Consider the following 17002-nt stretch of genomic DNA (forward strand, 5'->3'; position numbering starts at 1 on the left):
TAGAAGAAAAGAGGAAAATGGTTTGGTGAAGACAAAACCGATGAAGATTTTCTAGAGGGCTAAGAAAACCGTCGACGGTTATATTTCTACCGCAGCCAGGTTATGGTTAAATAGTGAAAATCGATTTGATTAAAGACAAAATCGGCGATGATTTTCTGGGAACCTAAGAAAACCATCAATGGTTTTTCTCTCGGACAAAATAGTATATATGGGCTGCATGTCATTTTCTTTTAGAATTACAAAAAACTCTCTCTCTCTTTCTCTCCTCATTTTCTCACTCTAAACTCACCCCATCGACAATCAAACTTCGTATTTAAGGCCTAATAGCAATCCTCGTCAATTTGACCGGAGCATAATTATGTTTTAAGGATCCTAAGCACCACTCGAAAGTTGAGGTAAGGTTGTTAAATGCTGGCATTTGATTTATTAAATGAAGAATATAGGTTTAGAGATATTTAAATGATTATAATTATGGGGTTAAAGTTGATTGAACTGGGAAAAAAGTAAATTTCAGGGTTTTGGTGCGAACGTCGCAGACACGAGTTTAGGGTCCCTGCGGGCGTTTTTTTAGGGAATGAGGTAAAAGTAATAAATAATTGATTGTTTGATGTTTCATTGATTAAATGGAGTATGTGGGTTTGGGAAAATGTGAAAAAAGTAATTTCAGATTATTTGAAAGTACTCTTCATAAGTGTTAAAAAAAAAAAAAAGGCAAAGTTTGAAAAGTTTTCTTCCCAACTTTAAATTAAGAGTTTTTGAGCTATTAAAATATGCCAACAAATATTAATCTTTTTTAATAATTAAATAATAATAATAAAATTAAATTTAAAATCAAAATATACAAAATTTTTGGGACACGTGGTCACGCAGGCGGGGTTGTGGCTATGGATGTGGTGCGAGTAATTTGAAGAAGTGGCAGTTTGAACAACCGAGTTGCAATTGTATAGTTGAATTTGCATCATACAACGAAAACGGGCATACTCCCCTAGAGGACGACTACGCTACCACTCCCCCCAACTATATATATAATTCAATTATGAGAGGTGGGTGAAAGTGAAATGTAAAGCAATTATTGGGTGGGTGAATTTAGTCTCTTACACAGGCGTATTAATGGTGGTTTCATAACCTATCTCCTCTTGAATGAGCCTATTCATTTTCGATATATCATCGTAGATGTTCATTGTTTTGGTTGATTGATCTTTCAGTCTTGCAATATGCTAACAGTTTCAACAATTCTTGTTCCTTAAAATATTATTTTCTTATTGTTTGGCCATGAAAACTAAGGTGTAGTCCCAAGAGGGGGGTGAATTGGGTTTAAAATTTTCTTTTAATACTTTTCAAAAATCCTTAACCTCTTTTAGTTCTTTTAATGAATTTTTGACTTCATGTTGATTGATCCAATACACACAAAAAAAAAGCTTGTTTACTTGTTTAGCATAAGCTTATTTACTTGTTCAATCCACAAACCAACAACAAAAGTATTCAACACAACACAAGTAAATAAAACTTAAACAATCAACCAACCATTCAACAATCAAGGTGTTCAATCCACAAATACCCAATCAAGATAACCTTTTTGGCAATTTTCAGTTTTTCAAAAATTCAAGATATTTTCTTGTTTGCAGTCCTGTAAATATAAGCCCCATGATTAATTGATTTTGCAATATGAAGCATAACACTATTTCCAAGAATTCAGACTTTAAACAAACTTTCATTTAATAAGTCTTGGGTGTTGAATCAATCAACATACTCCCTTATGGTTTCCGCAACTTACTGATCAACTAACGTACTCCCTTTTGGTTTCCGCAATACCAAAAATAAAATAAACTTAATTTTATTTAATATCTAATCCATGTAGTATATATGATTAAGGAATTAAAAACATTCACGCAATTTATTTTTTTGCTGGAAATTAAAGAGAGTAAGGGAAAGAGAGAGACACTGGGTTGTTTACAAGGTTCGCCTTATCCCCAGCCTACGTCCTCGCCTTTGGCCAATACCACTAAAGGATTCCACTATATCAGTTCCTTTCAGAGCGGAACAAAACATTACAAGTGATACCCCACTCTCAAACACTCCTTCACTAGGTTAGAGCAATGTCTCTCCAAGCGGTACCCCACACTTGGGCAACGATCCAAACAATCCTTGAATTGTCAAATCTACAAGAATAAGATCAATAATCTATGTACAAATAATTACCTTCAGATAGGGTGGATTAGTACAATTTCAAATACTATATACATTAATCAAAATATCAATATGAAATACAATTGAAGCTCAAGAGAGATTTCACCAAATTTTCCTTCTAGATAAGAATCAACAATTCAAAAACACAGAGAAGGATTGATCAGTTGCTTTCAAAAAATCTCAGTAATTCAGATGTGCAAAGATGTGAGCATGAGAGCTTTGAGAGTATGAAAGTTTCAGCTTTAAGAATTGATTTTCAATTGCGTGGTATAATTTGATTTGCAAAATCATGTATTTATAGAGTTTTTAGAGTGAGTTTCCTTGTTTCCCAAGTTGTTTGGAGTGTCCTCCAAGTTTTTATAATGTTTAGATTTGAAAAACTAATTTTTAGAATTTTCCTGTTAAAGTTCAAAATCTAAATTCCCGTAGGGTCTGTTGGTTAGACAGGCGACTGGGTAAGAGTTTATACAATGTCAGCCGGTTAGACAGGCGACTGAGTCCATTTTGTCAATCCGAGATTTTCAAAAAATAATGGTTAGTCGGCTGACTGAGCATAGTTCAAATTGGTTAGTCGGCTGACCAGTCAATTGGCTGACAAAACCCAGTTCATTCTGGTCAGTTGGCTGGTGCTGTCAATTTCGACCACCTTTCAGTATTTTGGTCCTATATTTTTATATATAACTCCAAATTGGACATTCTTAGTATCAATAGAAAGCTAAGAAAAAATCCAATAACGTTCATGTTTAACACTTTTTAAGATAAGGAGTGTTTGATAGAGAAACATGCTCATCAATACAGATATAGAAAAAATAACAGAATTTGGAAAATCTTGTTTTAGTGTTTTTCATTTCAAAAACAATTTTAACCTTTTTGAAATAACTTCTAACCTTCTAAAATATTTTTCAAGTATTTTAAAAGGTATCTAGGTCTAAGTAATTAACCTAAAAGTTTCATGTATGGATATTAAAATCGAATGAAGTACTTACATAAAGACTTCTTAAAACTTTGACATTCTAAGCACTTAAGTTTTCATGTTTGCTTTGACTTCATCTTGTCTTTAAACTTTAATATACTTTGAGCTTTCTCTTTAATATTCATGCTTTCATAATTTTTAAGTTTTATTAGATCATCTTTGAATCCATGTCTTAAACTTTATATGATCATCCTTCTGACAGATAAGCTTTCATAAATCCTTTTAAACACTTAACCTTACTTTCTCATAGTTGAATCCTGAAATGTCATCACTTAACCGTATGTTAAGTTTCTACTTGTTTGTTAGCATCAAAACAGGATGTTAAACCTTATAAGGCCAACATGCCATATTAGGTATTTGATTCATTGTTTAAGATATTAATACTATGACTTTCAGCTTTGAAAAAAATTATTTAAGTTTTGTATTTATATAAAAGATTTAATGAACTTTTTTCATTACCAAAATCCACTTCATGTGCATTTCAAGTAAAAGGTGTTCTATAGCAATATTTTGTCCTAATTATAAAGTGAGAGTATGTTAAAAGTTTAGTGGACAAGTGTTTCTAATGATAATTAATAAGAAAATTAATTTCTCAATTTGTCTTACAATCACTTAATTTTTGCTTGAAAGCTTAATTTTTTGAAATATGCATTCAGATAATTTTTTATTTCTATTTTCCTTTAAAAAAAATATTGAAACATATATATATATATATATATATATATATATATATATATTGCTGGTTGTTGTAGCTAATTTGGAAAGTTGTTTTGTGTTTAATTCAAATGAAATGACCATTTAAACTTCAGAAGATGCGAGCTACTAAAGAACATGAAAAAAAAAAAAAGAATACTCGATGTTGTCAAAGGTCTATGTCAGCTGCGATGGATGTTGTGACCGACACCCTATAAAGAAGAACATTAGTATGAAATTTACCATTTAACATCCTCTCAAATTTGACCTTCAATTATCCTTCTCCTCTCCCACTCCACCAAAATAATACATAAATGAATAAAATGATAAAAGTAAATACAAAAACAAAATAGCCCATTTCTTTCTTTCTCCATGCATGCCTTCTTTAGTATAATTTCTCCTTAATATTTTTCGTTTTGAGATTCATAATTCAAATTCTTTTTGGTATTTTATTATTTAAATTATATATTTCAAATATTACTCAATTCAGGGACAAAAAAAAAATGAACATTTTCATAATCATGTTTTAAAATTATTTTGGCTTTAACAATATCTACCAAGCTTGTGGTGTGTTTTCAACCATTAATTTTCATTTTTGATTTTTACTTTTATAATCTTTAACTACGATACAAATGAGTACATCTTATTATTATTATTATTATTATTATTATTATTATTGTGCGAGGGGAAAGGTGGGGTGGGGCTGGGTTGGGGAGGATGGCGTGGATGTTTCTTTTGGGGTGGAATAAGTGTGTTTTACACTTTAGCAACACTTTCTATACCATAATGTCTGCCTAGTGATTGGTGAAATTACCAAAAAAGCAAACAGAAAATGTCTCACACGAGCACAGCCCCCTTCCAACATGCACTCCCCACTTTTTGCTTTATATTCATATCATTTTTTCTTTTCTTTTTTTTATATTGGGCAAGCTCGTAAAAACCTTTTGTCCCTCTCCCCCCACCACCCTTCATGCATATCCCCAAATTAAACTATGTTCTCTTGCTGGGCATTAAATTAATGAAGCGTTACAGTTCCCCCCATTCACCCGACTCCCACTCTTTAATGCTTCTCCCATCCCATCCCCTGCACTGCACCCCGCCTTCTTTCCCTCCATTTCTTTTGACTTTTTACCCGTCCTGCCAATCGGATATTGCCGCGTCACCAGCCTCAAAACTCAGCGACCCAGATGGAAAAGGACGATGAGAGCGACGTGCACCATATGACTTTTGGTCTGCTCATGGAAATTTAAGGGCAGCATTAAATATTTTTACCTATATATCCCTATTAATTAGTGGCATTAATGAATAATAATAATGATTATATTTATTACGGTTCATATAATATAATAATAATAATTTCAGGGGGTCTCGGTTTTAGGTTTTAGGTTTTAGGCCCAGTCTAGACTCCCAATCATTTCGCCAGCTGACCTTTGAACCGACAATCCGACTCACCCATGGGGCCGTTGGCTTTTTGAACACACAGACGCTGCCGGTTATTCTCCTGCACTAGTTTTGCATCGGTCAACACGTGTCGCGCATCGGACGGTTAGACTCTTTGACTTGACGACCATAGTCAAAACCCTAAGCAATTCCAATCCTCTCCCCCCTGTCAAACGTACCATTATAATTTACATGATATATCATATTTCAATTAACCCTCTCTCTCTCTCTCTCTCTCTCTCTCTCTCTCTCTCTCTCTCCAGTTTTACCCTCCTCTTCTACCTTCTCTAAACTTACTCACCTTTTTATTGTATTGCCTTTTTCTCCATTTAATTTTAACTTTCCGGTCTTCATAGCATCTGTCATCTCCTTTCATATTTTCCTCTTTTTGTACCTTTCTTTAATTGAATTTTCCTTCATTCTGCAAAACTTTACTGCCTTCCATGGCTATACTGCCCACAAGCTCTTCCTGCTTGGAGTTGACCATATCCATGCCCGGTTCCACTTCTTCTCCATCTGTTCCTTCATCTGCAGGTAAGCGAAGCATGCTGTCCACCATCACCATCACCACCACCACCACCATCATCATCATCATCATCATCATCATCATCATCGTCATCAATATATATATATATATATATATGCTGATTTGGTACCTGTGATAACATGCGAAGTTCTATTAATTTTTCTATTTGTTGTTTTACGGGTGATTTTTTTTTCTTGATTACATACATGATCATGATTCACCTGTATGGGTTTCTTTCATGGCTGTTCACATGTTATTTTTCTTTACTCTTCCATTTTCTGGGGCCGGGGGGTTTCTCTCTGGCTGTATTCATGACTTCTAAACGGTGAACCCTTAACTTCCTTCCTTTTCCTTGTCCTTATCTTTTCCTTTCTATCTGATATATGCTTGCAAGTAAAAAGATAGATGGGTTTGACACTTGGACGGATATACACATGTGTTTGATTTTCTACAACAATATCTTTTTCTTTCTTGTTTTGAGATTCGTAAAATTTATTTTCAGATTTTTTTCTGAATATATATTTACATCTAATGATTTTTTTTATTTGTAAAAAAATAATAATAAAAATAAAAGGGGAAATAGGGATTAGTGGGATGAGAGATTTGGACATAAATCAAGTGCCATTAGGAGGAGGAGGAGGAGGAATAGAAGAAGAATGGACAACAGGAAGCATGGAAGATGAAGAGGAGATGAGCGGCAACAACCATAATAGCAATAACAACAGCAATAATGAAGAAGGAGGGCCTCCCCGTAAAAAGCTACGCCTCTCTAAAGAGCAGTCTCGTCTCCTCGAAGAGAGTTTTCGGCAGAACCACACCTTGAACCCTGTAATCATCATCCCATCACCCCTTCTCTCTCTCTTTCTCTCTCTCTCTCTCTCTCTTAATCTTTTTCTTTGAATTTATTATTTTCTGATTAATAATTGATTAACGTTATTTATTAATTAAGGTTGTTGGTTGGGTACTTGGGGGCGGGTGGGGGTATCGTCTTTAATTTTGCAGAAACAGAAGGAGGGTTTGGCGGAACAATTGAAGCTGAAACCGCGACAAGTAGAGGTCTGGTTTCAAAATCGTAGGGCCAGGTACTGCAGTACTCCCCCCTTAACCCTAACACCCCCACGCTCTAAACCATTTACATATTGTATCTGCCTAAATTAAGGAGATAATTTCTATTTATAAAAATATATATATATATATTTAATTTAAAAAAGTAGTAGATATTTAATCACAGTATTATTGACAGAATAGATATATGTGATGAGAAGAATAATCTGATTGGGACCTGGCGCCCTCTCTCTCTCTCTCTCTCTATATATATAGATGTACTAATTAATAAATTGTAAAGCTAGTAAATGTACTTTTAATATTGGATAACATGGGAAGGGTACTCGACGGCCGTGGTAGTTTGGTAGATGAGATGCACCTAATCACCTATGTAAGACCTACTTAATTGGGATTCTGAGTTCCCTCAGTTATTCGCGTGTGTAGAAGTTTTAAATGCGCATTCGTTTTTTTTTTTTTCATTATTCTTAGAGTGGCTACCATGAAAAGTTTCAAAATTTTAAAATATTTTGTAATTTAATGTGTTGTTTGTTATTATTGTGAAAAATTATAAAAACAAAAATCGGAAAATAAAAACTGACAGCAAAAGATAAAAATTTAAAACTAATTAAATTCGGGCAACTTCATTTTGTTCTTAAATCAAGTAACAAATAAGAATGAATAAAATAATAAAAGTGTGAAAGAACAAATTATAAATACTACGATAAAAGTAGAAATTAATTTAATTATTTTATTCAGTTAATATACTTTTAAACTTACCTTTTACGCTCCAAGAATAAACTTATTATAGAGGACAATCAAAAATGGTAAAAAATAAATTTTCAAATAAATTAATTTTTGTCAATTTTTAGAATTTTTGGATTTTTATTTTAATTATATTTCAAATTTTCATGGTCATTTTTGTTTTAGCTTTTATTAAAATTTTGCTAAAATGAGTGATTTAATTCATAAAATTCAATTCAGAATATTGAAGTATTATTGAAATATATTTGAAAAATAGCTGAAAATTATAAAATTTAGTTATTTGTTTTCTTTTCGAAATTAAAAAAAAAATAGAAAATTAACAATACAAGAACTTGTTTCACTAACCAACAATTCCTAAACTTTCTATAATTTCTCTAACTCCCTATTATACCCATAACTTTCATTCTCCCCTAAAAAGCAATAAATCTTTAAATATATAGCCGACATGTAGTGTCAATCTATGGCCGGCATAATACTAATTAAGAGAAGGGAAAATAGTGTTACTCTTTTTTTATCCTTTCTTTTCAAATTTTCAAAAATCCTAGATCCTTTTTCCACTAATAGAACTTCATTAATTTGATCTATTACTTTTTCCTCTTACTTTTAAATAAATCTCTAACTTTCCCCAACTGTAGAGTAATTTTGTACATTTGTCATCATTCTATGAAGCCAAAATAAGTATTCACTTTCAAAAAATTCAGATAAAGAGAAATTTACAGTACACTCGTTGCGAGGAGCTATACTAATCTTCATTTATGAATTACTAGTTAGCCAATAGGAATACCAATTAAAATATTTAGAATATATTTATCTTTGATAACATCAAAATTGGTAAAGGGAAAAGCATCACAGCCGATAATTAAATTTTGCTATATAATACATTTTCATGGTACTCATGGATCATGCATAAAAGTTTCAATCCCATATTAGTTATGAATCCAAGTAAAAGATGATGTGTTCTATCTCCATAACAATTGTTGAGGTAGATTGAATCAAAACAGCCAAAGTCTATAATCTCTCTCTCTCTCTCTCTCTCTCTCTCAAATACACACACACGAACACGCACATACGCGCACACACACACATGCACATGTTGGTTTGTAATCACTTTCAAATCTCAATAAATACTTCCATGAGCAACACGAAGGCTAGATGGGGGTTTGTGTAATATATAGGAAAGTAATATGAATAATATTATTGATGGAATAGTTGTAGAGTGGTTGCAGTTGAGACTACTAGCTAACTAGGGTTGGACACAATTAGGCCAGTCTCACCCGCATAATTTATATACTTGTGCACATAGTATATGTTTATGTACATAATTTAAGTAGTATTTTATTATATACTCGTTTGATTTAGACAACCATGATTGATTTTCCGGGTTCTACTTGGTTTGATTTGCATCTTGTTCATTTTTTTGGTTTTACTTGCCACTACTACTACTATTAATTTGGTATAGGTATAGTGAGGGTTAGGAGGAGTAGGCATACCTTTTGTGATTGTTTAGGAAAGGCAAAAAGATATTATTTGGAGAAAATACCGACACCATTTATACTATACTTTGAAAGTAAAGAGGGTATTGTATATGATTTGAAGACATGTGCTTCTTGAAAAGAAAAAAGTGAGACATAATTGGGGGAAAATAGGCATAATGTTAGTTTGTAATTAAGTGAGACAACTATAGTTATTTTTTATTTTAATAATCAACAATATAGAGAAATTAGGATTTAGGCAGAGAGCTCTCTAAGATCTTTGAATGTGTGGCTCCTGTTGTATAAATTTATATTAAAAAACGTTATACTTGTTAAATATAATACTTCTATATACCTACCCACCATTTTGTGCATATTGTACTATGTGTATAGTATAATTATATAAACAGTGCATAAATAAAAATGTGATATATATATATATATATATATATATTATTGATATTTCTAAACTGTGTGCGTATATATAAAGAAGAGTGATAATTAGATGATAGAAATTAAAGATAAGATGATGATGATGCGATATATCTAGCTTAACTTAATTAGTAGCTACTGCTAACATTGTGATTTAATAATTAATCAAATTCTCACCGCGCAATTATACACTAGAATGGCATCTTAGTTAGGCTCGTTGTAGAGATAATGCTTTTACAAATATATTCATTTCTCTAGGCCTGTATGATAGTGTCGACTTAAAAGTTTGTTCCACCATTATTTTTATGTGTCATGCTTTTCTATTTCTTTTTATTTTTCCTCTCTCGACATGATGGTAAAACATTCACGGACTAAGTATGATTAGAAATCACATATATAACACATATTAATTGAATCAATATACAGATTGTATTCTATCTTAAGCATCCGAAGCAATGCTATTCTCATGATAAAGAAATAAAAAGAAAAAGAAAAAGCACAAAAGGCAATAAAACAAAAGTTGCTGTTTCTCAAATTTGAGAGTAATGATGAGCGATGTTAATGAGGGAACGTTCGAGTTTGAAAAGCATAATGGTGGCTCATTATTAACGGCGAAGACGTGTGGTCACCAAATTGCTAAATACGTTTTAAATTAAATTAAATGGGCTCCTCAGACACGACGACTTAGTCAAAATATTGCACGCAACATTGAGGCGTTTAGGGACACAATAATCTGCTCTGCCCAAAAAGCTGCGCTTAAGAGGGCCTCAGTGCTGGCCCAAAATGGAATTAGTAGATCAACTCAAACTTCCAAATTTCAAATTCCCTTCCTTCCTCACATGAGCATTTATTATTTGTTATTGTTATTAGTAGTAGTAGGTAGTCTCTATACTATTAAATAAAATATATTTTAATTTTAATACTTTCTATTGGTACAATTCAAAACTTGTACTTACTAATTTATGTAATTGTATTTGTCATTTTAATTAAATTTTAAATTATTAGTAAATCTAATAAAATTGCTTACGTATTTAGTGTAGAATTGATATTATATGCTATACAACTATTACTCTTAATAAGTTTATTATTTTAAAAATATCATAAAAGTTGTGTTTGTCATTAAGTAATTTTGACTTTAAGTGCATAATTAAGTATAAAATAATATAAATATTTTTTGTAACTAATAATATACTAGCCTCAAATGAGCCGACTAGTCCAAGGGGGAAACTTAGAAGGGTGTTCCATTTATTTCAATCCTCAAATTCATAATCATTAAATTAGATTAGATGACAAATGTAATTGAATAAAATAATAGGTACAAGTCCTTAATTGTATAAATTGAAAATGTAGTGACTTAAATATATTTTAACTAAAAGTACGTAGACTAACTTATCATACCACGTTTGTTGTTGTTGTTGTTGTTGTTGTTGTTGTTGTTATTGTTGTTGACTAATGGAGTTTTACTATTTTTAAAAAAACTATTGTCGTGTTAAATTGGGTTTAGTGTATTTTTGTACACACGTATCTCACAGCATTTCTTATTTAAAAATTTCCATAAACTAGACTAAATTGTATTGAACTAGACTGATTATAACAATATTCTATCCCATGGTTGGTTTGCTATTTGTAGGGGACATAATGAGGATATAAGTGGAATTCTTTATACTTGATTCAATTTGGCCTGAGTTGGTTAGAATTGGGGACTCTTATTTATACTGGATTCAATTTGAGCTAGCCTCCATTGAAGTTCACTTGAAAATTGAGTATATATATTCAATAATTGAAGATCTTTATTGTAAATAACCTACTCTAATTTGACTATATAAAGAAATAACCTTCTACATAACTCGATAGAATAGTTTCACTTGTAATGTCATAGTATTGTTCTTCTTCAGTATGGTTTTATTTATGCCCTTAGTTACCTCATTCTATTGTGGAGTCTTCAAATTTTTATTATTGAGGAATCGTTAGAATTTTAGCATGCACTATTTACGTAACATGTTATACTTGCACAAGAACGTTGCACTAGTTCAAGCCTTTCAATATTTTCATCTTGCAAAGTTTCACAATTTCCTACTCTCTCTCTCTCTCTCACACACACACACACGCACGCACTAAATGCATACGATAGTGTAGTGCTAATTATGTAGGTATCTAATAAAGCAACTAGTGCCCTATTTACAACCTTAACGCATACTAGTGGGTGTAGATTATTTAAACCATTTTTCAATTCATGATAATTATAATGCCTTTTGACACCTTTAGAAGTTAACTACTCGAAATGATTAAAGACCCTGCAAAGCATTCAGGATGGAATAAAGCGAATAGAATTTTCTTCAGTTTTGAACACCAATGTGAACACCTAGACAAGAATAGTCATCTAGGGATTGTTGATTCATTGAAAGTTTGAGTTATGTATCATTTGAAATATCCATAACCATGCTTGTTGGGTTTGATGATTAATCTTTGTTATCTCTTTTATAGGTCTAAAGATGTTAATCTCGCTAGAAGTGCCCTTTTTTTGCCCTTGAAGCATACAACAATATTTTTGGCCCTTGATTTCTTATGTGATCTTCCTTCCCTCTACTAAACCCTAGTACTAAAGCCTTGCAATCATGGTTCTTTTCATCATGTTTCCAACTAGCCTTGTTTGTTTTGAGAACCCTAGAAACCCCTTTATAGGATAGGATATACCACTTATAAAGTAGCACTATAACTAATTATTCAAACAAAGAAGAGATAAGGTAGTATAGATGCCTTATTTTCATCTTCAAACATGACATTGCTAGTCAAACCTCAAGCACATGATGAGTGGACAATGCCTTATTTAAGGGTGGTTTTCTTGTTCTTCGCCATATACAAGCCCTTTGATTTCACTTAGAAACCCTTTTTCATCTTCTCAAACATAATTAGTATACAATGAATTCATCAAATAGGACCAAATAGTCTTAGAGGTGATATATTTTAGTTCTAGGTTGTAGTACTCATCTATCTTCTCAAAATTCTATCCTAGTAGTGCCTTGTAAATTGTTTTTTGAACCAACTAATGGCTAACTAACATATCTTATAGGCATGATTTCCCATTTCCATCAAACTTTTTAAGCTTGTTTCTTCACCTCATTTATCCTAATTGCAATTTGGATGCAAATTTCATGCTCTCTGGTAAACCATAGGGTGAATCTATTGCTTTGATACCACCTATTATGAAAACAACCTATAGGATTATAGAAACACAAAAGATAACGAAGCTAAAGTGAAAAAAAAAAAATTATACATGGCTTGTAGAGTGAATACATCTACAAATTCCCTGTGATCCACTATGCTATTAAAGAAAGTTTCCTAAAGGTTTGAATCCTTGATTGTACAAATAACGAGTACATCTAATGTGAGAACCCCAAATATCCCTCTTTGCTAAAACCTTCCCCTCTTTTGCAAACTTTAGAGGGACCACTTATTGAATATGAGCTACCTCTCACATATACAATGATTTAATAATATCTTTGTTTTGTTTTATATATGTGCTTAAGAAATATAGTCAATGTATATACTTTAATTATAGAAACATGTGAACTATGCAGGAGCAAGTTGAAGCAGACAGAAATGGAATGTGAATACTTAAAGAGGTGGTTCGGGTCATTAACGGAACAGAATCGACGACTTCAAAAGGAGGTGGAAGAGCTGAGAGCCATGAAGGTGGGTCCACCCACTGTTATCTCTCCCAACACTCGTGAACCCCTCCCAGCCTCCACCCTCACTATGTGCCCTTGTTGCCAACGCGTCACCACCACCTCATCCCTTGATAGTAGGGGCCCTACACGTCCTAGCCCTAGTAGTGCCACTACCAAGGCATCTATGCTCCACCCTCGACAGCCTTCTGCAGCTTGTTGACTAGTGACTAGTGATTCATCAAGTTTTCTAACTTTATTAATTTTGACGTGTAACAATCAATCCCTTGAACTAAGCAAAGATAAGAGAATTAATGTTTATAGCTAGTCTGCAAAATTAAACATGCTTTTAAAATTACTTTCCCTTACATGCATGGCACATAGTCAATAAAGAGCTGATAAAAAAAAGTAATAGAACTCTCAATCATTAAGCTCAATGCATGTTATGTTAGTTTTCTAGAAAAACTAAGGAAAAGGTGATTCATGAATTTCAAAAACACTCAAAAATTCAAACAACTCTTAGTACTTGATATTGCTTTTATGTAGTTAGTATTCCAAGAATAAAGATTAATTAGTAAGAAAAATTGTTGTCATGGGGATGACTAGTATGTTTCTTTTGCTTTGTGTTAGAAATGTTCATCTCCTTGAAGGAAACCAATCACCTAAAATAACAATATCACCTATGTATTTATAAAAGAGAGATTTTAAAAGAGCAGTTGTTTTTCAACTATATGAAACTCAACTGAAGAACAAATTTTGAGGATTTTGATTCCTACATAGTGGCTATTACACAGCTTCAATTTTTTTATTTTTGAATTTAATTGGTTAGACCATACATTTGTCCCAATCATTATAATTAAAAATTGCTTTTACTAATAAGTCATTACTAAAAGCTTTAGGAAATTGCTGTTATAAGTTACATTTCCTCATGTTTAAATAATATATATATATATATATATATATATATATATATATAAAATTCTTTCTAGAATCATCTTGAACCATGGCTAAAAATGATTTCTATGTACCCTAATTTCCCTATACTAAGAGCACTACTATTTACTAATATTGTTCTACATGACATTTCCTTGAGCAAGTAAAGATTGGATCTCCCTTGTTTTGCAACTTTTCCTCTTTTTCTATAAAATAACTCAATTCTAGCACTAATCTTGGTTGAGTTCTCTCATGTTACAATATTGAAAGTTCTTCACCATTTGAGCTTTAATTTTTTCAATGATTTTGCCTTAACTACCATTGCAATAATTTGAGCTTTAAATGATTATTCCTTAATTCTCACTACAATCATTGAGCTCCTAGTGTTTTTTATTTATTTATTTTTGCAAGCCATAAAATTCGTAAAAAAAAAAAAAAACACTTGAATGATCTACTTTGTGAACTCTCTCTCTCTCTCTCTCTCTCTCTCTCTCTCTCTCTCTCTCTCCATGTGTGTTGAAAGTTGAGGTGTGATCCTAGGAGGGGGTAAATTGGGTATTTTAAAAATTTATGCAGAAGCTTAATCAATTTTAACTTATTATTTAACACGCAATCTAACTTCTTAAAAACAGCAGTGTTCTCAACATACAAGTATATCAATATAGGTTTGCTCTGAAAATATAGGTTTATGCCATGATTTCAATAAATAATTTATCTCCTTACAAATAAGACTGTTTACAGCAAATTTCAATCGAAACTTATGCTTAACTACAACAGATTTTAATCAATAGATATGTACTCAATCATAACTAAGTTATTGGAAAAATTCCAACAATTAATCCAATAAACAAAATAAAATATTCATAGCAGATACATTACAAAATAAATATGCTTAGAAATATGAAAGAGATAAGGTTTAGAATAACACCAGATTTTTTACAAGATTTGGCTACTGTGCCTACATCCTTGCCTCAAGCAACCTGCTTTGAGGATTTCACTATCCCTCCTTCAATAGGCGGAGAAGCCTCTCACTTTTAGCAGGCGGAGATGCCTTTTAGAAACCCTCATTGAATAGGTAGAGTCGCCTCACTCCTTTACGTAGGTGGAGTCACTTGTCTCCTTTGCTTGGGCGGAGTACCCTACTCCTTCACTAGGCAGAGTCACCTCACTCCTTTACTTAGGTGGAGTTACCTCTCAAGCAAAAACACCATTTTTCTTGTTCAACGATTCAATACTAGCACCGTTAGAATACACAAGAAAATAAATAACTGATTTGTATAATGAAAACTTGTTGGCCTAACTGGGCTTTTCAATCTTGTTTTGATGATAACAAAATGAAGGATGTTTTAACATATGTTGTTGAGTGGTTTTATTTCATAACCAAACCAAAGGATACTCATGTTAATCAAGGAAGCAAGCTGTAAATCAAATACAATCAAATGAAAGCTTCTCAAAATAGTGAAGAAATAAAAGACACATGAAGAGCTCAAAGGCTAAGCAAGTCTTGAAGTAAAGACTGAAACTCAAGAGGCCGCAAGACTTAGTGACTTATGGTTGATCAGGGAAGCAAGTTGTAAATCAAAGACAATCAAATGAAAGCTTCTTAGAACAGTGAAGAAATAAAACACACATGAAGAGCTCAAAGGTTAAGCAGGTCATGAAATAAAGACTGAACCTCAAGAGGCTGCAAGACTTAGTGATTAAGGAGATCATGCTTAGAAGGATATTTGTAAGTACTTCAAGTCATTACTATTTAAATATGTGAAGCTCCTTATGATACAAAGACTTAGAGACCAGCACTTGAAAAATTCTTGAAAATGTTTTTGACAAAGTTATAATTACGCTTTTCAGGTAAACTAGATTTTAAAGAAATGAGAAATAGAAAATATTTAAAAAGAGAGGACTGCCAAGTTGACTGACTCGATGAACTAAAAGTACCCAACCGACTGACAATACCCAGCTGACTGACCATTCTTGAACGTGGTTCAGTCAACCGACTGACAGGAAACTTTTAGCAAAGTTAACTATCCAGCCAATTGACTCAATGAACTGAAAACGCCCAGTCGACTAATAGTACCCAGCCGACTGACCATTCTTGAACATGATTCAGTCAGCCAACTAATAAGAAACCTTCAACAAAGTTAACTGTTCAATTGACTGACTCAATAAAATGAAAACGCCTAGTCGACTGACAGTGCCTAGCTGATTGACTATTTTGAACGTGGTTCAGTCAGCCGACTGACAATTTATTAGAATTATTTTTTGAGAGACATAATGGTGTCAATCGCGTGTCCAGCCGACTGACTAGTATAAAAAGTGACCTAGTCGGGTGGGTCAGCTGACTAACTCTGCGGAGAATTTTTAAAATTCAAACTTATGGGAAGATTTTCAAAATTGATTCTATGATTTAATATCTTTTGAAAATTTACCTAAATACTCAATGTTAAATGAGGAAACTTTTCCTTAAGAAGTCTATAAATACCTCCCTTGCTCAATGAAAAAAATACACTCAAGCAATACATGTTTTCTACGTTAAAGTTCTCCTAAGATCATTCTTGCTCACACTCTTGCTAGGGGGAAACTCTACGAAATTACTGGATTAAAAAGGGCTTTGGTTCTTCTTTGCATCTAAAATCTTTATATCAATAAGAAAGAACCTTTGGTGATTTCTAAACCTTGAGCTTCATATCTTCTATTTAGTTTTGGTTTTGAAGTACAATTAGAGATTTAACTTGTACAACTTGCTCTATGTTTTGAGAGTGCTATTGTACACAGAGATTACTTCATATCCTTTGTAGTTCTTGGATGATTCAAGGCATTTAGATCATTGGCTAAGTGAGGGGATATCGCTTAGAAAGGTGCTGCACTAGCCTAA

The 17002-nt window shown here is 32.5% G+C and overlaps 1 protein-coding gene across 1 annotated transcript; it reads left to right on the forward strand.

Annotated features, from left to right (window-relative positions):
- Positions 1–5642: 5642 nt before the first annotated feature.
- Positions 5643–13549, forward strand: LOC131153358 (homeobox-leucine zipper protein HOX3). Its single transcript, XM_058105625.1, has 4 exons — positions 5643–5827; positions 6394–6647; positions 6822–6901; positions 13108–13549. The coding sequence occupies exons 1-4, from the start codon at positions 5737–5739 to the stop codon at positions 13415–13417; spliced, it is 735 nt and encodes a 244-aa protein (XP_057961608.1). The 5' UTR covers positions 5643–5736; the 3' UTR covers positions 13418–13549.
- Positions 13550–17002: the final 3453 nt, after the last annotated feature.

The sequence above is a fragment of the Malania oleifera genome, chromosome 4 (assembly GCF_029873635.1).
Source record: "Malania oleifera isolate guangnan ecotype guangnan chromosome 4, ASM2987363v1, whole genome shotgun sequence".
NCBI lineage: Eukaryota > Viridiplantae > Streptophyta > Magnoliopsida > Santalales > Ximeniaceae > Malania > Malania oleifera.